Below are 21,579 nucleotides of genomic sequence, written 5' to 3'. Positions count from 1 at the left end.
AATAGTAGTTGAAAGAGGGGTTGTTGGCATAATAAGAGCAGTAACAACTGGTGTGGTTAACGCCGTTGCGGTAACAGTTGTGGTAGTGGTATATGCAAAGCTTTAGTTGGAATTGGGATATTCATGCAAAGGCACCGACCGGTTATTTTCTGGTTGAAGGCTGGTGAGGGAGGTGGGCCTACTCATGGTGACTGTGCCTGCTCCAGCGTTGTGTGAAGGATCCTGAATGTCGCCAAGACCCAGGAGAGTATTACCGTTGATGACAAGAGGCAGGTTGTTTATAGTGCCCGTGGCGTGGTCGGCAGCACTAAGTTGCGGGCCCGCGTCGGGCCTGATGTGAGACTGCAGTTGGTGCGGTTGCAGCTGCGAAGTGTGGTAGCCATCTGTGGACGCGGTAGCCAAAGAGGCGCGCCGCGGATAGGTGGAATCTGAGTTGATATCAGCGTCAGGGCTTTCCATACGCCTCTTCTCTTCCTCCTCACGCCTGGGGTTTCGACCACCCCGCTGCACGTACTTCGTTTGCAAAAGCACCTGTTCAATGTGATTGCAGACAGTGAGTGAGGAGGTCACGTCGTGGCGCAAAAGGGCCTGTTTAAGCATGCCAACGAGACTAGAATTGATGGTCTGTTTCGAGATACCACAGAGCTTGTCCATGCATTGACTTAGGTCGTCGTACTCGGCTTCGTAGAATTGCAGGTCGCTTTCAATCTTTTTGATATACTCCTTCTTACGCTTGCGGAACTTTGATGCGGCAACGCGGTTGCGTTCGAGGAACTCCTTGCGCTTGCGCTCTTGTTCGTCTTTGACGTCGAGCGGCGAGGGCTCCGAGTTTTTAGGTTTCTTAGCAGGTAGCGCAGAGCTCAGCTTTTGACGCTTCTGCGCAGGCTCACTGAGGGACAGAGCGCTTGTCCCATCTTGAGCAAGGCTGCTCGAGGACGACGAGGATGTGTTGTTCCTAGGTTTCACGTTCTGACTAGAAGTGGTAGAGGGATCTGAGCTCACCGCAGTGGAAGAAGAATGACTCCACGACATTGCAGGATGTGGTGGGAGCTGCTGCTGCTGCTGTTGTTGCTGCTGTTGTTGCTGCTGTTGTTGCTGCTGTTGTTGTTGCTGCTGTGCAGGCTGCTGAGATACCTGCTGAGTTTGCTGAGGCTGTTGAGGCTGTTGCGCGGCCTGCTGCTGTTGGCCTGGCTGCTGGCCCAGAGGGAGGCCGAGCAGAGAAGAGAGACCCGGCGTAAACTGACCCGAAGGCAATGACACCGGCGGAGGCGGGTGAGGTGGCGCCGCGGCCGTCAAAATACCTGGGGTGAGGCCTGTCCGGAGGCCAGACTCGTTTGGCGTCAGACCGGTCTTTGATAGATTGATAAAGAAGCCAGGAGTTGCGGAGCCGGCAGACGCCTGCGGGACTTGAGGGGCCTGCTGAGACCCTCCAGCCGAGGCGCCGTGCTGGGGCGCACTCGGTGTGGCCAGCGCGTTGGTGGCTGTGACTGCGGTCGTCGCGGTTGCGGGCGCGGGCGCCGGGTTCGCGAGAAGAAGTGGGGGCAATCTTCTGGATCCGCCGGGCGTCGTGGGGATCACAGGGAGCTTGGGCTGGGCGGATGCCGCGGACTGGGCGGAATGGACAGAGGGCAACGTAGGCTGCGAAGGCGTGGGCTGCTGGCTCTGGCCCTGCAACTGCGGCTGTGATTGCGGTTGCGACTGCGGTTGCGACTGCGACTGAGACTGCGACTGCTGGCGCGCACGCTGCACTTGCTGGTGCCCAGCGACGCCGGCGCCGCCGGCACCGTGCGGCTTGTCGCTGGACGCGAAGCTCTGCTCAAACGGGTTGGGCTCGAGGTCAAAAGACGAGACCAGGGACGCGTCATTCGCGGGGGGGTCGGACGCGCGCATCGCGGACGGACTGGTGACGGGCTGTGCCTGGCGGTACGTAGCTGCCACGGTCTCCTGCGCTCGGGCGGCGGGTAGCGAACTTCTCGTGGCTGACAGCTGCGCTCGCTCTGGTGCGACTCTGTAATCGGTGCGTGCACTAGACGACAAAACGGTAGATGCAGGAACGTGTTTCGCACTGCAATATGTCCCCAGCTGGCCGGTGGGTGAACTTGAGCGTGTGATGAGCGCGAGCGTGTGTCTGAGCCAGTACGAATGAGCGTGACACTTTCTCTGCAGTGCTGTACCTGTTTGGCACTCGTTCATTCTTTTTTCATGTTATCGATTCTTATAAAGCGACTCGAAAAAATACTCACCGAAGCAATCGCGGTGAATGCAGCGAACTGGGGTGCGCAGGATGCGAGAAGCTGGGCTTAAGGCAGTAGGACAATTGCCACGCTAGTACGCACCACAATACGCTGCGAATCCGCACGGTGTAGAGAAACTAGGGTCTGCCGGGAGGAGCGCAGATCACAACGCTCGTACACAATGCGCTGCATCAGAATCACGTAACACGAACAGGTAACGGTTGAGTAGATTCGAGGCACGTGACCAAAAGATATTCGAGACGCACGTGCTAGGCACGTGACGAGAAAGCCACCGCTGTGGCCTCATGTGCGTGTAAAGTGAGGTACGAGACGCGGGCACGTGACGCACGTGCCAAGTTCCAAAGCGCCAGCGCCAGCACCGCGACGGCGGCCGCCGCGGGCTTCAGAGCCTGGCGCTCGCGACAGCGGGCTGTTCCGTGCTGAGACGCGAGTGGCGCGTGACAAGAAGCGTAGGTGGCAGGACGAGACTCGGGTGCCGCGAGCCCGGCGCCCGCTCTCATGCCCTGGGAATGGTGGCGCTACGCTGACAATTGGCCACGTCGCCGTCTCCCACCCCCTTGTGTTGCCACTATGTTTGCATCATGCTTCGAGGCTTCTTTCTGTGAGGCTTTGTGGGGCGTTTAGTCTGTGCCAGGGAGCTTTGCACACGAAAAAGCTCTCCAACCAGGTCGCTACAAAGACTGGCGCAGTGCGGTTCATGAATTTCCATTTGCGTTAAACATTGCGAAGCGGACGCGTCCTTGACTGATAGTCGCGCTGTACTCCGTTCCAACATGTCGCTCTAACGCGCCCAACGTCCCGAACCGCTCGAACTAACCCCATTTTCTTATACTAAACTCCGAGAAGATGCGACTGAGTCACGTGTGCGGATCATGACGTCTTCGAAGAACTTGGTCAGCAATACCCAACGTCTTTTCCAGAACGCTCGCGGAAGCTCCAGAAGCAGCCTCGGACTTCAGCACGTCACTGAGAGTAGAAGTCTGCGTTATTGCTGACAAGATACGTAGCGCAGATAGTCACAGCCGGCTTTAATACCGCTGGTTTTCTAGTCACGCTAGTAACGCGGCGGGATCAGCAAACGAGGCCGTTTATCTTAAAATTAAATACCGTGGCAACAAGAGAAAGTCGGCGATTTGCGCGCCGCAGGTGTTGCGCAGAAAGAGCGTGTCTGGGATAGTGGAGGTGACTCCGACAAGGCTAGCCTAGCCGAGAGGTCGGCTAAATTAGTCCTCACTGGCAGCGTCCATGGCCGCTTCTATATAGGGCTGCAGGTCCTCGAACCTGGCATCGACCTGCCCCTCCTTTGGGAGCAGCGACGCGGAATACCACTTCTTGAACCTCTGCATACAGTTTTCACCGTCGTAGAACTGCGCTGCACGGCCTGCTGCACTAGCGGTAACCAGGTACTTGTTCATGTGGCTTGCAACGCGGTCCCACTCGCTGGTATCTCCGCGAGGCTCAACGGCAACAATAGTGGCCCACAGCTCCATGAGATCACGGGCGTTTACGTCAGTATCCCTTAAAGCGGGAGAAAGTATAATTCCCCAAAAGACATTGCTCAGCACCACGGGGGTAAGGCGAAATATTGTGTCGATTGAGTAAACCGTTCCAAGCCCTATGAAACTCAGAAATGAAATAGGTATGAATGCCCTAGTTTGGACGAGAGCAGCCATAGCCACAGAGAACTGCCATCCAACCTTGCTCCAAACGACTTCCTTCGGGAGTTTCCTGCACGCGACATCAATACCTTCCTGTTTCTCAGGTTTGGCGTTCCTAGCCCACCACTCGCGCATACCGCTCTCATAGCATGCGATGGTATCTTTTGCGGGCTCACTAGCTGCAGATGTGCGTGTTGACAGCTCTCCTTCTCGCGCATCCACCGTCGCGCGCTGGACTCGCGTTGCAAGAAGCTTCTTGTTTACAGGATGAACTACCAACTTTCTGAACAGGGAGTGACACATGTGCCCGTCGAATAAAGGATTGGTAACGGGCCAATGTCCCTCAGCGTGCAAAAAGTCGTTGAGCCGCTGTGCCACCAAATCCCACTGTTCGATCTGCATCCCGGGATTTCCCTCAAGAACCTCTCTGCATAACTGCTCCATCTGAAGCTTAATAGTCCGTTTGATCTTTTGGTAAGGTGACTCAAAGAGCATCGCAAAACTGGACAGGAGGACATTGTACAACTGTTGACGGTGCCATGATCTTGCAGGTGCGCGTTCGTAATATACATCATGAGCCGCAATAAACATACAGATGATCAACCCTGAAGACATCCACTTGGGTATGGAGAGCCCTGTAGCCATTTGCGCCAGCTCCCATGAGGCCTTGTTTCTATAGTGTGTTTTCGGGTTTCGCAATTCATGAGCCTCAGGGTCCTCTTTGAAAGTTCCTCTCATCTCTCGAGTTTTGTAATATGCTCTTTTGTCGGGTGTGAAGAGTTTCTTTGACCTGGCTCTCCTCGAGCATGAAGTATTAGTTTTATAATGAGAAGTCCGAGCCAAGAACCAAAATGTGAACGTTTGCCATGACGTCAGCGGAGAGCGGACATAATGAAACGGAAAGCACTCGCAAGACAGAAGAGTTTGTGTTGTCCAACTTTTTTACAAGTACCGAGAAATGTGTAGTCTGCATAAATGGTTTCCAGCGTAGCTTTCCTAGGTCCATTAATTCTGTTGGTATTCAAAAGCGAAGTGGCATACCGAGAGACCAGGTCAGAGAGCAAGCTGCATTACACAAGCGACTCGACTACAAAATCATGTGAGACCGTTGGATAGATAGCGCCTGTTCAGGATCTGAGTTCCAGCAGTAGGAGCAGCAAGCTTGCTTAGAGATGTTTGTTCAGACAATACACGGCCAACTTCTGAAGATACACCAAATTTCCAAGTAAGACTACAAGTCCAGTTGAGTATAAATCAGGAGGCGATCTTCAGCAAGTGGGTAATAATTGTTCTGGCCCCATACTTTCTCTAATTCTTGTTAACCCGTGACGATTTGTGGTTTCTTATAACGGGTGTAAGTGCTGTAAAACCTTTATATCGTCTGTGCCAAACTTTACTGACCACGGCTCAAGCCAGCACTGCTTGCTTCTCGCTGGCAGCATCCATAGCTGCCTCGATTTAGGACCGCAGGTCTTCAAACTTACCGCCTCCCCGCCGCTTCTTTTTGAGTAGGGACGCAGAATACCTCTTCTTGAACCTCTGTATGCAGTCTTCACCGTCGTAGAACTGCGCTAGGCGACCAGGTGCACCATTAGTGATCAGGTATTCGTTTATATAGCTTGCAATGCGGTCCCAACCTCTTGTATCTCCACGGGGTTCAACAGCAGCAATGGTGGTCCATAGGTCCATAAGATCAGAAGCTCCCAAGCCGTTATCCCTAAGAGGGGAGAAAAGCACAAACCCCAAAAAAAGATTGCTTAGCGCCATGGCAAGTACAATGCGAAAGATTGTGATAACTGGGCTAACCATTACAAGTCCAATGTAACTTAAGCCAAATATTAAAACGAAAGCCCTGGCCTAGAACAGAGCCGCCACAACCGCGGGAAGCTGTCGCACAACCTTGCTCCCGAAAATTTCTCTCGGGAGCTTCCCGTGTATTTTGTCGAAGCCTTCACACTTTGAAATTTTGGGCTTTGTATCCCACTGCTCGCGGGTGCCGCCCTCATAACACCTATATGCTTCTTCTTTGGGCTCACTCTCCGGGGATCCAGGTACTAAAACTTCCCCTTCTCGCGCACCCATCGCCAGATGCTTGTTTCGAATTTCGAGAGGATGCTTTGCAGGATGAACCACCAGCCTCCTGAACAGGAAGTGACACATGTGCCCATCGAACAAACAACTGGCAGTACGCCAATGCCCTTCTGCATGAAAGAGCTCGTTGAGACGCTGTGCCACCAGATTCCATCGTTCGACTTGCATACCTGGATTAGCTTTGAGGACCTCCTGCACAACTGGTCGGTCTGAAGCTTCACAGCTTCTTCGATATCGAACAGTGGCGGCCGGAAGAGCATCATAAGATTAATGCAAGCCGATATATGCCAAAACCCTTTTGGCCTTGTTCCATTATAAATATGAGTATTTGCATTAAGCAAGCCAGTCAGACCGGGCAGCACCCATAAGACTAAAAAGGATATTCTTCCCACTTGCGTCAGTTCCCATGAAGCTTTGTTTTTGAAGTATATTTTGGGAGTAAACACTTGGCAGCCCTCAAGGTTCTCTAGGAAAGCTCTTTCCATCTCTTGAGGCTCATCTCGCGTCACTGCCTGGAGGATAAGGTAATTTTAGAGTTAGCACTGCTTGAATAGGTTTAGCAGTCGTAATATTGAAAAGTCCGGGGAGAAAAGATGATATTATGTGAACTTAATTGTTACGTTACGATAGGCAAGCGGGTAGAAAGAAAGGTGGGGATGCTCCAGAAATGCAAGTGTTCCAAAAGCTGGTACCAAGTTGGGGTTAGTTCCTTACATATCAAAAGTTGCCCAGTTCATTCTTTTGTTTTTGTATATTCACTGCTACGGGATTGAAGAACATGAGCGTATCACGCCGACGCTCTCGAGGTATTCATTACGGAAGGGTTCGTGAGTGGGTAAGCATGCGTATTAGAGAGACTTTAGCAATAGATTTGTTTTCGCGGGTGCAAGACCAAATAGCTCGCTATAAGGTAAATGACACCACGCGCCACGATAGAACACTTAGCATGATCCCAATGTGAGTCAACCACTTCAATCGCAGTACCTCGCACAGGGGTCGTGTGTAGAGTTTTAGCGTGCAAGGACTTCCCACCTGTGGCAAATCTACGTCAGACAGCGGGTGCACCACTACACCAAATAAGCAGCCTCAGATGATCCAGAGTACTGAGCCGGACAGATTTTCTGTCATACATTTGAAAGCTCAGAAGAACTAGGTAACCTCACCCAAGGACTTTCTACCAGCACAACTATACCATAGGCATCTGATGTATGTATGTGGGAATACACATTGCGGTAATTAACACCAAAAGACAGGCGCACAAGCACTAGGAGCTCTGTGATCCTCGATTACTTCCTAGGCCTCGAGTGTATTCTATGAGCAAAACAAAAACTTATCTCTCCTGGTCAGGGAAGTGTTGGTTGCTGCTGGTATCGTTTCATATCCCCCAGAGGGGAGTCTATACTCTACAAAACTCCGAGGTGGAGATATCGCGTAAAAGCTGAAGCGAGGCAGTGATGAGCTGGTACAAAAAGCCCCGCCCAGGCTGTGAATGGCATCGGGGAGCTTCCAAGAAATCTTTCAACGACTTTCATCTTAGTCTTGTAGCCGCACAATGGGGCAGCGCTCATGGTAGAGACAGAACCTTCAAAAACTCTGTGTATCGTGCAAGGCAACCAGGGCCTACAGTTTTGAAGCTATTTGTGCGTCGAACGGAGCCAGTTCTCCATGAAGTTACAACTAATGCTATAGAGACTTTGTTTGCGTTGCTCAGCGAGGTTTATGGATTTGTTCCTCTCGAGCAGCATGCTTCGGGAATATGTTTCTTCCAATGAAAATAAATTGTGGAGCCGCATCATCACTATGGTAGACGATCGCCTCGGCGAATACTCTCACAGGGCCCTGGCTGGATGGTGAGCCCGAAGGCAGTCAGATACGAGCCTCTCCGGCCTGCCTCCACTTATCACGTGACTCGCTCGCATTTCCTTGACGAACACACAGCGAGAGATGAAAAGCCTTCATAAGTCGAGAGCAACATAACTGCAGCTAAAAGCATTCTACCAATCTGTGCCAGATGCTCCATGGATCACGGACCGGGTATCTCCGTTTTTTACTGTTCTAGACGGAAGTCACGTGTAGACAAAAGTCTTCCCTTAACCATCGACCACGCGTGAAAGGTTTAATAATCATGAGTACAACAGACGAGTACTGGAAGCACACTGAGCAAGCTTGCAAGCCCAGCGAACCCGTTTGTGATTCTTGATTCCCGCTTTTAGTATGCCTGTTGGCGCAACTCTTGACACTTCACATGTGGGAGCCAGCGAGGATACTATTGCGGCAGCTATAGGCCAGCTACACCAACACCAGAATCGGCACCCGGTGGATGCCTCACCTAGTGCGTCGCCTGCAGAGTATGATCCACAGCAGCAGGAGCGGCGCTTCCGGGAGACTTACGGTTTTGATTTCGCTAGGTTTTCAATCAATCCGTGTTCCCAGCCTAACCTGGATCCAAACGTCAACGAGCTCCATCACGACCCAAAGGCCTACGCTAAATTCCACAACTGGCTGCGACTCTCGCCTTACGGCGTATGGGTAACAAAAATTGCCCGTGCGCAGCCATACGCTCAATGCAAGTACTCGCACTGCCAGTTGCGCTTCAAGTTTGACGGTCATGCCAACACCTCCAACATTATCAAGCACATGCGCCGGAGGCACAAGGACGACTATGAACTCTTCAACACCCTGCTTGGGAGGCCGCAGCGGAGGTCTGGTGCCGGGGGAGTAACAGCCACAGCGTCATTAAATCTAGCTGCAAACACTGCGCTCGCGTCTTCGCGCAAGCCATTTGCCATGCGTAAGGAGCTTGCTCCGCTTGTTCAGAACAAACTACCACCCGCAAAGCAGTTGAATTTCTTTGTGGATACTCTGTTGCCTTTGAGTACTGCCGGCGCCTTCTCCCAATTTTTAAGCGCCTGTAATTTAAACCATGCAGATATCGTGCTGCCTGCGGAGGAGATGGTCTTGAAACTTGACGAGTACCACCGTGAATTCGAAGAGCAGCTAAAACAAGCACTCAGTGATACCGAAAATATTAATGTGCTTATTGAGACCATGCCATCCCCTAGTGGCGAAGCCCTCCTAGTAGTTATGGCGTCGTTCTGCCCAAATCTGGCACTAGCAGAACAGCAGCCATTGAAACTTCAGGCAGTCAATGCAAGGACTGGGCCTGGCGTACACGTTTTAGAGCTCATTAATGCTGCAGATGTGGGACAAGGTGCCACCTGTACTGTTACCGATATTCTATCAAACTATGGCATTTGTCACAAAATCCAAAGCCTCACCCTGAAAGACGACGATGAAATCATCTTAACGAAAGACGCCCTGGAATCTAATTTGAAGGAAAGGGGTCTCATAAACCGGGATGCCGATATAACTGAAATCAAAAGTTTAGGACATCTCCTGTACGAAATTATTCATGTTCTAATTAACAATTTCCGTACCCATTTTGAGTCTCTCACCTCTCGTATTGATTGTCTTGTCGCGAAGCTACACGGAGATTTTTATGTCAGAAGAGCATTCCGAAGCCTGGCTGCCTTTTTGACAAGACAGCAATATAGTGACAAATCTGTTCAATTTTACTACAAGATGCGTGCATTTGTACAACATCATGCCGTAATACGCGCGTTCTACGACGCTAATGTGGAGAATAGCTACAATGTTTTTTATTCTGATGACAGGGAAAACTTCTGTTACACAACGGAGGAAATTTCCACTATAGTGCTATTTGTGAAAGCCATAACACCCATTTTAGACTATCTTCAATCCTTACAGGAGAGGTTATCCAACTCACTACCTCGCGGTATTGGCTACTACTTACAAATAAATCAATATTTCCAGGCTTGCGATCGTATTTTAAGCGGCATCTATGAAGCCCAAGATGTGGCCACTGCTGGGCTTGAAGAAAATGACTTGTCAGCAGTTGAGGAAGATGTACGTAGCACAGTGCTCGGTATCATTTCGAGATGCAGCTCCTTGTTCAGCATAGAGCTGCAGTGGGCTTACACACAACCTTCATATTGGGCTGCACACATGCTGCAGCCTCAATTCAAAGCCCAAGGTCTTGAGGCATTGGACCAAGCCTTCGTAAAGCAGTCCCTTCAGCTTGCGTACAGCTTCGTGGAGAGCTCATTGAAGCCAGAGAGCGTGCAGGCCACCATCGGAGCTGGGCCAAGCCGCCAAGAATCAAATACTATATCGAAAAAAGTTAGCAAACCTTCGACAGCTAGGAAGCAGCCAAATTTGCACCTCTCATCAGAAGAAGAGCTACATAACCTCTCCGAGAAGCAACTGAATCCGCGTTCTGAATGGGAGTTGTACATGGGAGAGCCTATTGATGAAAATGCAGACTTTCTGAAATACTGGCTACGAAGTCAGAGGCGGTTTCCTAAACTAGCCAAACTGGCGCTTTCGCTACACAACAGCAGAATTTCAACGGCAGACGCGGAAGCTTGGTTCTGCATGAGCAGAAGCGCTCTTGTAGATGTTATGTCCCACAAGGGCATATGTCTCAATCAAGCTGTAACACTACGCAACAGACTACTCTGCTTCGAGACAGGCCATAACCTTGCATATGTGCAATCTGTTGCTTCTGAGCAGTGGGAGGCGGATGAAGCACGCGCTGTCGACAGTACAAATAAAAGGGCTGGTTCTGAAGCCCTTCTTTCGAGCGTAGACGAGGAAATAGAGCCAGACCTGGTGGGCGCAGGCGCTGACGCAGGAGGCGCCACGCAGGAACATCTGCCAGGCATCCTGCCACTCTAGAATGCTCTGGCCACCCAGCCGTCCCAGCGGCACATTAAAAATTTCGGTTATGCTACAAGGTCCCTCCATTTTATTGTAGGCTTTTTTTTAGTATATGCGATTCTTATAACTTTATGTACAACCCGGTACGCTCTAAGCATCCAGGACTTCCCGGTCTTTAGCAACTAACGGGCCTCAAACTGGACCATACGCTTGGTACGTGCCTTGAGCAAGATACGGTGACCGCAGTCCTTGCAACGAACGGGGTCTGTTCTCGATAGCGACAGCTTGCTCGAACATTCGGCGCAGATGTACTTCAGCGTCGCAGTTCTGGCCGCGGCAGTACCAGCCGCGGCAGCATCGAGGTTAGTGGGGATCTGGAATCCTTCACGAGACATATCTAAACGCACAAGGCCCACAGAGAAGTGCTCTTCGAAGTTCTTCGGCTAGCACTAACTTCAAGAGATGAGCTTACAACCTGAACCCATGAAATTTTTCATGATCAGAAGTAAGAACTATAGTACAAAGTGACGCGGATCTCTTCAAGCGGGAGTGGCCGGGTAAAGTAGTAGACAGGCCAGAACCTGACGACTCGGAAGCGCCGGTAGCACTCTGCCTCGACATGGGGCTCACTAATGACCGACCCAGAACTGACCGTTCTCGCCGCGGTCGATCTCACGCCGCAGCTGTCTACTCAGCAAGACACCTATTTCGTAGCGCTCTTTAGTCTTGAGGTCGAGGTATTCTTGTAGCTTCTCTAGCGCAGAGTTAATCTTACGCGCATCTTCTGGAGCCACGGCTCCACGATCGCGCAGATCGCTCAGATACTGTATCTCGCGTTGAAGTTTGATGCACTTGCGGGCAAGGTAGTCGTGGCGTGTTTGTAGTTTCTGCGCTGGAGAGACGTCTTCAGTCTGCTTGCTTGTGACAGAAACGACTCTGAAGGGATTGGGGTTAGAAGTAGCGCGCTTTCCGGGGAATGCGGGGTTTCTTGTTTTGGGCAGGTTCAGTTGTGGGGACGACTGAGTGGAGTCAGGGCTCACCGGTTGCTTGGATCCCGCGCTTGACTGCGTCGACGGACTGTTCTCATCAAAGGACATGCCGGCACTAGCCTCCTGTGGTTCATTGTTGCCAAGAGTGCTTTGCTGCGGCATTTCCTTGCGGGCATCCTCCCTTGACGCAGCCTTGAACCCACGAGATGCCGTCGTAGTAAATTCTTCAGAGGGTGGTTGTAGATGTTCATCTGGCTGTTCTCTGTCCACTTCGCTCGAGGGCGTTTCTGCGGTTTCTGTCGAAGGTTGCGACTCGCGCGGCGAGCCCGCAGAGCCAACAGAGCCTGCCTGGCGGGAGGAGATACCGTTTAAGGGCTGTGTTTCTCTAAGTCCTATATCAGCGGGTGCAGCCTCGCTTTTAGAAGATGATTGCGCCGGAACAGCCTCTGGTGCATCGACGTATTGCGATGGCGCTAGAGACACTCCACCATCGGAAGGCGTTTGTTCCAACGGTACGCGCTCAGCTGGCGGCTGGTTCATATGTTCCGAATGCGTGGGCTCGTTCTCCAGCGCAGGCTTTGTGCGCTGCTCCTTCCCGAGCTCCGTAGCAGCGGGTATCGAGGGAGGCACTGGCCGAGTCGCAGACCGCAAAAACAGTTCGGCTTCGATGACCTGCTGCGTTTCGGGCTCTTCCGGTCCAGTTTCCGGGTCCTTGCTAGTGCCGCTGTCCCATCTCTTCTTCTTTTCATGCTCGGGCGGCTCGTCCCCATGCGGCTCTGCTAGCTGGAGATTCTCGTCAATAACTTGATTCATCTCATCGATTTCCAGCTCAATTTGTGACATTCGCTTCCGCAGCGTTTCCTGGTCCATCTTGGCAATCTGCAGTATATCTCAACGGTTCTGTTTCTTCGCCTTTTTCGTGCGTTATCAGAGTGTTGATAGAGTTTGAAACTGTACAATATTTTGGCTAGGGTTCTGAAATTTGATCTCCATTCCCATCGCGCCAGCTGTTGAAACTAAACACACTACTAAAGACTAGGAACAGAGGCTGAGACTTGAGCCTAAGGTCATGGACAGGGTCAGGAACCTGGTCAGGAGATCTAACGGTTCCCGAGCAAATCGGGAAAACAATGCCTCTGTTTTAAGGGATCCAGTCGCTAGCGATAGCGACCAAGCGACTTTAGTGGAGAGCAAGAGATCAGATGAGCGTCGGTCGCATAATGAAGAGGGCGTTACCCTTCAGAGAAGGAATTCAGAGACCAGTACCATTGGTGATTTAAGGGTCTCAGGGTTCGTCAACCGTTGCCCTCTTTTTCACGACCTACGTCACATAGTATTCGCAAGCACGGTAATGGGTAAGGGCTTCTACGCGTTCCCCAGCATCGAGTCGTTCCAGAAATTCCGTGAGAATAAGCGGCGTCTTGATGAGCTGCATGACGAGCAAGCGCTTGGATTCCCGCTGTTTCACGCCGTGCCTGTGAACGTGTTTCGCACGATCATCAAAAGAAGCTTGCCAATGATGAAGATCTACCGCTTTGTGCTTGTGGACACGAGTGTCCCAGGCGAGGCTGAGAAGTATCAGGAGAACGAGACATGCACGCTGATGGCGCAGCTGGGAGCCACCTGTGTTTACAAGCTTGAGTTCTGCCAAGTTTACCAAAGAATCCACACGAATACGAGCTTTGTAGAGTACAAGTTTACATTCCGCATCGACAATCGGCCAGAAAACAATCTTTTCTCCATGAGGATGGTCAATCACGTTCACCGCCGAGATACAGACTCGCGGATCAACGACCTGAATCTGCGGTGGTTGGGTACTAGTGGGTTGGCATCGCCATTCGGCTCAGGCACCTTCCAGTTGGCAGTGCTAGACGATGGCATTGCCTCTTACCTCGACGAGCTGCCTGGAAGCTCGCGCGAGCAGCTCGGAAGGGCTGCTGATCAGCCGCGTTCCCCGTGGCAGATGCCGGTGTGGGCCACTTATAGTGATGGAAAGGCTACGTTCATTCCTAAGAAAAGAACTCTTAGAGTCGCAGACTTCAAAATTAAAGAGCTTGCTCAGTGTTGCCAAGGGTTGCAGGACGTTCCCTGGGACACACTGGTTCTTACCTGTATGTGCATGGTCCTACACGATCTTGAAGCCCGCAAAGATCGCAGATCAATGAATGTGACAGCTGGAAACGATATGGCCCTTGCAAGCTTTTCCTTCATGTAATTACGTTGTTTTCCAAAATATTAATTGATAATGTACAGATTTTTCCTATAGGTTAACTATGCCTTAATACCTTATGTTGATATCGTTTCGTAAACTGTTCTTGTGCTGGTGTATGTTGTGTAAGCATCCACGGACTGGCTTGAGTCGGTCAAGTATACCGTTGTGTAATAATCGTCGTCATCTTCGTAGTAGACTGTGCACGATCCATCCTCGTCATACTCGGTTGTGAAAGCCTCTCCTTCCAGGGAGAGCGTTGAAGAAGCAATAGAAGTAACGGATGGGCTAGACTTGGTGATGGTGGAGGACGACTTGGAAGCACTTGATGCAGAAGTAGCAGAAGCACTAGAAGAGGAGATACCAGGAGTATTTGAAGTGGAACTGAAAGCACTTGAGGTTGAGGAGGCAATAGCACTGGAAGAGGAAGAACTAGAAGCACTTGATGCAGAATAGGTCGCTGAGGAGACGCTAGAAGAAACATCAGTTGAGCTAACGAAGGTCGAGCGAGGGGACGAGCTAGCTGGGATAGATGAAGATATCAAAGAAAAGGTGCTTGAGGCACTAGCAGCCGAAGAACTTTGGATGGCGGTTGATAGTGTCGAGCGGGTATTAGAGGACTGCGACTGTGAAGACGTTGTATCGGGCTGCTGGCTGGAGGAAAGCGTTGACGTGCTTTCTGGCGTCAGGCTAGACGACTCGGCAGGTGCCGTGCTGCTGACCACTTCCAAGGTTGAAGTCTTGGTCACAGCCTTTGTGGACGAAGAAACAACTTGATTGGACAATGTCACAGGCACCACCTCGGTAGTGGTATAATACCTGGTGGTCACGTAAGTAGTAGCAGGCTTGATGGTGCTAGTGATAACGGCAAAGCTGTAAACCACGCCATCAGATGTGATATATCTCACATTGGAATCGGCGCATACCATCGAGGATAGAAAAGTTAAAGCAGTAGCGATTGTGGAAAGTTTGAATTGCATTTTTGAAAAGAATGAATGACTAAAACGTTAAGGAGTGGAATTAGTTGGTGTAGTTTCTGGATGAAGCGAGTGCTGTGTGGAGGCCGCAGTCCGTAGGTTTTAAAGAGTGACAGTAAAGTTGGGTAGAGAAGTGAGTTCTTGCTGATTTCTGAGTTAAGAAAGGGCCAGTTGAAACAAAACCAGCTCAATGCTTCCTGGTACTTATACTAAATCAGCCATCTCATATTTGCTCTGCACAAAGCCATGAAAACAAGCGCAACTGCCCCGAAAATCCTTGCATACACTCCAATTGCATCAGCTCCTGTGTTGGTTTTGCATTTGCCTCTGTTTCTGTAAACATCCGAGTCAGCTATCGCCAAGGGTATTGACCAGCAAACCTTAAAAAATAAACGGCCGAAATGACAATGGCAGTTCAAAAAAACCGCTATTCACACTCTAGTAAACAAACCAGCACCCCCAATGTTTTGAATAGATCATGATCGCCTTTGCCGTTCTTTGTTTTTAGCCTCAAAGTTCAGCGTTTAACCAGCTTTCAGGTCTATTGTTTACTCGTTTATTTATTTTTCATATGAAAAATAAACAAAGCAAGTGAGAAAGCCAAGTAAATGCCGGGAGCACGTGACTCAGAAGGCACGGTACTGATGCAGAGGTGCGATATTAGGCTAGTAGTAACGGAACTTTAACGTAACGGTAAGTTTCTCAGGATTTTCCTCGATTTTTCGTGTTGAGGCGTCGTTTATCAAATGCATGGCGGGTCAGTGTTGGGTAGAATTGCTGTGTCTTTGGTAAGAGCGACAGTGTGCAGAAGTGTCCCGGCCACCCGTTCTTTGAAACCATTTGATCATGTTTTTGGGGGGTTCTCCGAAAACGAAGTAGTATTCGCAGAACATGCATAAGGGCTGGTCGTACGTAATCAAGCTGGCAAAATCTGGTGTAACTTTTGGATGGTGTGGGTACTCAAACTCGTGCTCCCGGTTGCTATCGCCTCCATGTCGGCATCTGCGATGTTTTTGGTGACCATGCTGTTTTTGGGAAGGCTGGTCTGAAAACGAGTTCGGTTCCGGAGAATCGTTATTGTCGCTAAGCGTGTCATCAACATCGAGGTCGATGTTTATGTTAGAGTGACGCCCCGACGGATCCTGGGCCATGCTTGAAGCGACCATCTTCTTGATACTGTCGCCGAATTCACCCGGAAGTGACATCAGATCTTGTTCACCATAATCAAAAACCAGCTCGCCTTCCTCGCAATCAAATTCACTTGGCTGAGCTATGGATGGGGATTGTTTGTTTTTCGAGGGACTGTACAGTGAAGAGAGCTTGTGGGTTTGTGGCGACATTTCCTTACACATGTGGTAGTTGCTCTTGTTCCTCAGGTCCGCTTCCTCTATCTCTTCGTCCCCAGCGCTCTTTGTGGCCGTTATCTGTTTAGCATCTTCTTCTGAGGTTCCAGCTGCTTCCCCATTCTCTCCAGATTTATCAATATCGTTGTTGAATACCAGTTTCATGGACTGCTGTTTGAGATAGTCTGGGTGATCTTGCAGATGGTCAGCCAGAACCTTGGTGAGTGCTTTGACGCCCTCTTGCATCATGACATTAAAATCGACTGGACCATCTTTGGAGACCACCTCTATGGATGTATTATTAGAAGGGCACATTGCATTGGGCGTTTAAGTAGTCAAAGAAGGTGCGAGCGGCCTAGGTTAGCGGTCGATGAGCTATGGTCGATGACCATTATGCAATTATAGCGTTGAAATTTTTATGTAACGAAACACGATTACAAAGTCCCAATAAGCTATTGACGAAGGTAGCGGAAACATCAGTTGCGCTTCAACGTTCTTTGCTTCTCAGCGTTCTGGACAATTTTCTCGTCCACGAAAAGACCCTTTCTTCTTCTTATCATGTTCATATGTTTTCTTGCTATGTTCTCTTTATCAGCAGTGTCGCCCAATTCTTCCAACTCTTCCTCAGTGGTTGGCACCCAGAACGGATCTAGATCAATACATTCGAAGCCTGCAAATACCAGTTGAGGTTGAGCAGCACCTGATGTTTTCTTACGAATGTCCTCGCTGAACCCGAAAGCTTCAACGACTGGGATTTGAGCCTCGATTTGGAATAAGGGTATTCCCTCCTTCATCTCCTCTGATACAATTTTACCACGTCTTTGCTGAACCACTGCGTATACCTTACCGAGAACCTCAACGGAAGCTTGGATCTCACACGAGTACATAGCCCACATGATACGTGGAGACCAGTCAAGAAAAGTGGAATGGATTATATCCCTAGCGGTAGTAATCAATCTACCTGAAAAGTTGGGCACTTCAGCTTGGTAGTTCTGAACTTCTAACTGATCTATCTCCTCCTGGCTCATTTTGTGGATGTCCTCGACTATAACACACATTCCGCTAACTGGCTCTTTAGCCAGTGGCCCCCCGCTAACTGCAAGCTCAAAACCATTGATAATTGAACTCTTGTATTCAAATGTGTCTGATGTTTCTTCTCCATCTTTCTGCCCTGATAGCACGTTCTCTGCGATTAAAATATTGGGCCCCGCTCTCTTGGGGCCAAACGCCGATATGCACGAGTTGCACTGATCCCATATTTTGTTTTTGGCGGCAGCTTCAGTGAAGAGGTTTTTCAAGTTTTTGCTAAACTCGCTGCTTTCATTTGATTGCTGCTTTTCTTCAACGAGAGACTTGATGTTGGCCTCCTGTTCAGTCAAATACTGTGTGATGTTTTCAGGAAGTGGCGCGGATCTGAACTTGAAAGCGTATTCGCCTAAGTATCTTTGGCACACGCCTCTTCCGAGTTCCGCATTTTTTGGAGGATTCATGTCAGAAGTTGAGAGGAATGTTTCTTTGTAAGGGATTGCTGGTTTTGAAGAAGTTATGCCAATCCCCGCGAACCTCTCCCTCAGGTCTTTCAAACATCTTTCTAAATGCAGCTCACCTGCAGTACATAGGATATGCTCACCAGTGTCTTCGACGTATGTTTGAACACAAGGGTCGGCCTGATCTAGCAATTTCAGACCGCGAGCTAACCTGCCCATTTGGGTCGGATTTGTGGGCTCGAGCGCCACTCGCACGATGGGGGTGACATGCAAATTCACGCCTGCTAAGTTGGCACCTTGAACTTGTGGATCCACTATGGTTCCGTTTTTCAATATCTTTCCAGCAAGCCCGCCAATGCCAACGATATTACCTGGTGGGCACTCAGTTAAGGGCACTAACTCTTTACCCATAAAGATGAATAGATCGGTGATTTCGACCTGTTCGATGTGATCAGCAGGAAAGCGTGGGTCGTATTTTGGACCAAGTACGGAAACTTTCTGCCCTACCTTTAACGTACCACTATAAAGCCTTGCAAAGCCTATCATGACTTCGTCACTTTCCTCGAAATCACCTGCATCATCTTCTTCTAACTCAGCCTCATTATTCGTTTCAAAGGGATCCTCTTCCTCGTACTCAAACATTGAGCTCAAGGGGTCATTAGGGTCGATAACAGCAGGACTAAACTCTGGTTCTAAGTTAATATCGTCCTCATCTTCATAATCTTCATCACCGAGATCAAGACCCAAATCAAACTCTTGAGCGGGCTCATTGACAATCTTGAATGTATCAGTCTCTGAGGGCTTTGAAGTAGTATTATCCGCGCTATGGTTAGCTGTACCTAATTGTGGCGTAGCCACAGTCTCTTGAGCTCTCTCATAAAAGCCACGGCCCTCATCTTTGGAAGCGTTTGTGCGAGAAAGACTCTCTGCGAGCTCTGCGGCCTTCGCTGCCTTCAAAGCTTGTTCGCGAGCTGCTCTGCTTCTTTCCATCAATTCACCCTGAGATAAGGGCTTTCCATTGTTGATTGGAAGCTCCTCTTTAGGGATTGAAAGCATCTTAGATACATATGCACAGACTGGACCATCTTTGTCACAAGATTCCATAGACTTGTAAAGCCCCTTGTCAATGAGATCTGATCCTGGAGCATTACCAATGATAATCTCCATCTTTTCACTCTGTGATTCGAGAGGGGAGGGAACTTTTTCAATTACAGTGAGGAGAATGGATGTACTGACAGGGAGCCATTGACCCATGATAGTACGCAGTAGGTTTTTGAGATCTTTAGAACGCAAATCTCTTTGAGAAACCTTAATGTTAAGAGTTTGCGTTATCTTTTCAAGAACGTCTGCGTTTCTCTCCACCAAGACATTGTTGTAGATTTTCCAGATGTTGTCTAGAATCAAACTGACAAACAACGGTTTCAGAGTTCTGCCTTTGAGCCCCTTACTGTTTATGAATTTTTTGGTCTTTGGGTCGATATAAAAGTCACCCCAAAGAACTTTCTGTAAGTTTTCCCTTTTAGCCCCCAACTTACTCTCGTAGAACTTGGCTATCTGGCCAATGTTGAACCCCCAGCCATCAACAGCTGAAGTGAATACGACGTTATTGTTTTCAGGCTTGAAATAAATATCTGTATCATCTTTCTCGACAAACTCAGCATTTGTGTTGTTCTCAAGCTGCTCTCTCCATGATAGATCGTCCAGTAGTCGCTGTCCGTTGAAAAAGGAGCCAATAATGGAATTTACCTGCTCGATAATCTTGTTTAAGTGGACGTAAGCTTCTTGAGGTGTTAGCTGTAGTTCTGTTACCAATCTGTCAATTTTGTTGAGAACTAAAACTGGTTTCAGTTTCTCGATCCAGCACTGTCTTAAGACAGTTATAGTTTGCGAGCACACCCCTTCTACCACATCGACCAGAACCACAGCACCATCACAAAGTCTAGAAGCCGCGCTGACCTCACTGGAAAAATCAATATGGCCAGGGGAATCTATCAAGTTGATTATATGTTCATTGACTAAGGGCTCGTCCTTTCCCTCCTGCTTGCGTAAAACTCTGAAGTAAAGAGAAATAGCGCTCGACTCCATAGTGATCCCTCGCAACTGCTCGTCAGGCCGAGAGTCCAAAAACCTCACCTTTCCTGCTAGCTTTTGGGAGATGATCCCATTGGATGCTAAAAGCGAGTCTGAAAGCGACGTCTTTCCGTGGTCAACGTGAGCAAGAATACAGATGTTTCGGATACATGAGGGGTCCTTTTGAAGCCTTTTTGAAGTTTCGGGGCCAACTCTAGACATGGTTTCGAGCGGAGTTGGGTATGTTCGAATGCAAAATGGTAACTTCCTTTAAATCGCAAATTAGTAGGTATTAATTAAATACTGAAAAAAGTTGGCGATGAGCTTATTGCACAGAAGAGGGAACAGCCACGCACGCATCAAAGCGATCTCATGAGCGAAAAGAGCTGTCCACAATGCGGTGAAGAACTCAAGAAATGCCTTATCCAGCAAAACTACAGCTTGATAATATGCCCAAACGAGGGATGTTGCTACCCCTTCAATGAACGGGAAGCGATTGACAACATAGTGTACACCAAAGACGCGGAAATATTGAATGCGGCCAAACGGCGACTAGAGGAGGAAGAGCAGCAAAAACGGTAATGTTGTTTTTTTTATTCGTACTGTACTGAGTGGAATAGTGGTGAGATGCAACGCCAAACGTCTATATGTGTAATATACAAGTGAGAGTCCCAAAGTGTTTTCGAGAAAGAATTTAAAAGTTAAAGTCCGACATGAAGCCCAGCTCATTGCCTTTGTTCACGCTAACGCTGAATTCCAGATCGTCGTCAGTGGTCATGTCCCAGTTTTTATAGACCATCATGAGTGCAAAGATATTGCACAGACTGCCGAAGAACAGGCCGTCCAAGTAGTGCTTGACGCCAACGCATATGGCGTCTGAGAATGCGTAGGTTATAACTTGGCCTGCAACCAAGAAGAAAAGGCCCAGGAGAACCGCGCCGGCCGCCCACAAGTTGTTGATGACGAAGAGCGAGACTATCAGCTGGCACACGATGTACAGGAATATGGCGATGGCGTTCAACAGATACATGACCACGAACAGGCCAGTGGTGTTGCTTTCCGCGTACGAGTCAACGGCCTTCCAGGCCTTGAATGAGAAGACTGCCACGAGGAAGTTGATAATGAACCCTATAAAGGCCATCCCGCGGACGAGCGCCATGGATTTGCGGGTCCCGTCCTCCCAGAATCTGAAGCCGAGAAACCCAAGCACGGCCATGGTCCAGCAGCACGCGCCCGCGAAAGCAATCTGGACCGCAACGAAGTACGGGTAGGAGTCCGAGCCCGGCGGCGAGACGCCGCAGTCCACGACCAGTGTGAAGCAGATGAGCGCGAGGCAGAGTTCAAAGAAGAAGCCGTACTCAGAGCGGCCGATCGCGGTGTATTTTTGGCGCGTGGAGTAGATCATGAACATGATCACACCCAGCGCGCCGATATTCACGAATGCATTGCCGATCTGGAACACAACAGTGTTGGCAACGTCGATCGAGCGCGCGTAGCACTTGGGAAGCACGCCAGTTCGGAAGTCTTTCGTGTCGAAATCCTCGACCTTCTGGTGGGCGCCCAGAACCAGGTGTTTAGAGGACTTGATCACCGAGCACAGCGGCAGCGGTGTTTTGGAGCAGATGGAACGAAAATCTCCGAATCCCATGACTGGTGTCGGCGCGCAGAGGAACACAGGGTGCGCTGAACAGGCTATAGCTGCGTTAGAACGTACTCTCGATTGAGATGCTCTCTATTTTTGTTTCACAAATTTGACGGGA

The 21,579-nt window shown here is 49.7% G+C and overlaps 11 protein-coding genes across 11 annotated transcripts, besides 1 other annotated feature; 2 read left to right on the top strand and 9 right to left on the bottom strand.

The window, feature by feature from the left end:
- Nucleotides 1-102: 102 nt before the first annotated feature.
- On the bottom strand, nt 103-2,193 carry SKO1 (Sko1p; the record flags this gene model as incomplete). Its single annotated transcript, XM_002552034.1, has 1 exon — nt 103-2,193. One exon carries the CDS (start codon nt 2,191-2,193, stop codon nt 103-105), a length of 2,091 nt encoding a protein of 696 aa, XP_002552080.1.
- Nucleotides 2,194-3,478: 1,285 nt separating this feature from the next.
- Nucleotides 3,479-4,651, bottom strand: KLTH0B06710g (KLTH0B06710p; the record flags this gene model as incomplete). Its single annotated transcript, XM_002552033.1, has 1 exon — nt 3,479-4,651. One exon carries the CDS (start codon nt 4,649-4,651, stop codon nt 3,479-3,481), a length of 1,173 nt encoding a protein of 390 aa, XP_002552079.1.
- Nucleotides 4,652-5,371: 720 nt separating this feature from the next.
- Nucleotides 5,372-5,722, bottom strand: KLTH0B06688g (KLTH0B06688p; the record flags this gene model as incomplete). The annotated part of the gene is made up of 1 exon (XM_002552032.1): nt 5,372-5,722. One exon carries the CDS (start codon nt 5,720-5,722, stop codon nt 5,372-5,374), a length of 351 nt encoding a protein of 116 aa, XP_002552078.1.
- Nucleotides 5,723-8,419: 2,697 nt separating this feature from the next.
- Nucleotides 8,420-10,612: a mobile genetic element (DNA transposon of KLTH part of the newly discovered ROVER DNA transposon family of the Kluyveromyces:degenerate copy).
- A 314-nt stretch (nt 10,613-10,926) lies between these two features.
- RPC10 (DNA-directed RNA polymerase core subunit RPC10) lies at nt 10,927-11,139 on the bottom strand (the record flags this gene model as incomplete). Its single annotated transcript, XM_002552031.1, has 1 exon — nt 10,927-11,139. One exon carries the CDS (start codon nt 11,137-11,139, stop codon nt 10,927-10,929), a length of 213 nt encoding a protein of 70 aa, XP_002552077.1.
- Nucleotides 11,140-11,373: 234 nt separating this feature from the next.
- Nucleotides 11,374-12,603, bottom strand: BNI5 (Bni5p; the record flags this gene model as incomplete). The annotated part of the gene is made up of 1 exon (XM_002552030.1): nt 11,374-12,603. The coding sequence occupies one exon, from the start codon at nt 12,601-12,603 to the stop codon at nt 11,374-11,376; it is 1,230 nt and encodes a 409-aa protein (XP_002552076.1).
- Nucleotides 12,604-12,802: 199 nt separating this feature from the next.
- Nucleotides 12,803-13,948, top strand: KLTH0B06578g (uncharacterized protein; the record flags this gene model as incomplete). Its single annotated transcript, XM_002552029.1, has 1 exon — nt 12,803-13,948. One exon carries the CDS (start codon nt 12,803-12,805, stop codon nt 13,946-13,948), a length of 1,146 nt encoding a protein of 381 aa, XP_002552075.1.
- A 71-nt stretch (nt 13,949-14,019) lies between these two features.
- Nucleotides 14,020-14,922, bottom strand: DSE2 (Dse2p; the record flags this gene model as incomplete). The annotated part of the gene is made up of 1 exon (XM_002552028.1): nt 14,020-14,922. The coding sequence occupies one exon, from the start codon at nt 14,920-14,922 to the stop codon at nt 14,020-14,022; it is 903 nt and encodes a 300-aa protein (XP_002552074.1).
- Nucleotides 14,923-15,677: 755 nt separating this feature from the next.
- On the bottom strand, nt 15,678-16,577 carry IBD2 (Ibd2p; the record flags this gene model as incomplete). Its single annotated transcript, XM_002552027.1, has 1 exon — nt 15,678-16,577. One exon carries the CDS (start codon nt 16,575-16,577, stop codon nt 15,678-15,680), a length of 900 nt encoding a protein of 299 aa, XP_002552073.1.
- A 161-nt stretch (nt 16,578-16,738) lies between these two features.
- On the bottom strand, nt 16,739-20,041 carry RIA1 (GTPase RIA1; the record flags this gene model as incomplete). Its single annotated transcript, XM_002552026.1, has 1 exon — nt 16,739-20,041. The coding sequence occupies one exon, from the start codon at nt 20,039-20,041 to the stop codon at nt 16,739-16,741; it is 3,303 nt and encodes a 1,100-aa protein (XP_002552072.1).
- A 150-nt stretch (nt 20,042-20,191) lies between these two features.
- On the top strand, nt 20,192-20,401 carry KLTH0B06490g (uncharacterized protein; the record flags this gene model as incomplete). Its single annotated transcript, XM_002552025.1, has 1 exon — nt 20,192-20,401. The coding sequence occupies one exon, from the start codon at nt 20,192-20,194 to the stop codon at nt 20,399-20,401; it is 210 nt and encodes a 69-aa protein (XP_002552071.1).
- Nucleotides 20,402-20,513: 112 nt separating this feature from the next.
- CHS7 (Chs7p) lies at nt 20,514-21,467 on the bottom strand (the record flags this gene model as incomplete). Its single annotated transcript, XM_002552024.1, has 1 exon — nt 20,514-21,467. The coding sequence occupies one exon, from the start codon at nt 21,465-21,467 to the stop codon at nt 20,514-20,516; it is 954 nt and encodes a 317-aa protein (XP_002552070.1).
- Between the last annotated feature and the right edge of the window lie 112 nt (nt 21,468-21,579).

Source organism: Lachancea thermotolerans, assembly GCF_000142805.1.
Source record: "Lachancea thermotolerans CBS 6340 chromosome B complete sequence".
Taxonomy (NCBI): domain Eukaryota; kingdom Fungi; phylum Ascomycota; class Saccharomycetes; order Saccharomycetales; family Saccharomycetaceae; genus Lachancea; species Lachancea thermotolerans.
This window is presented reverse-complemented; position numbering and strand designations above follow the sequence as displayed.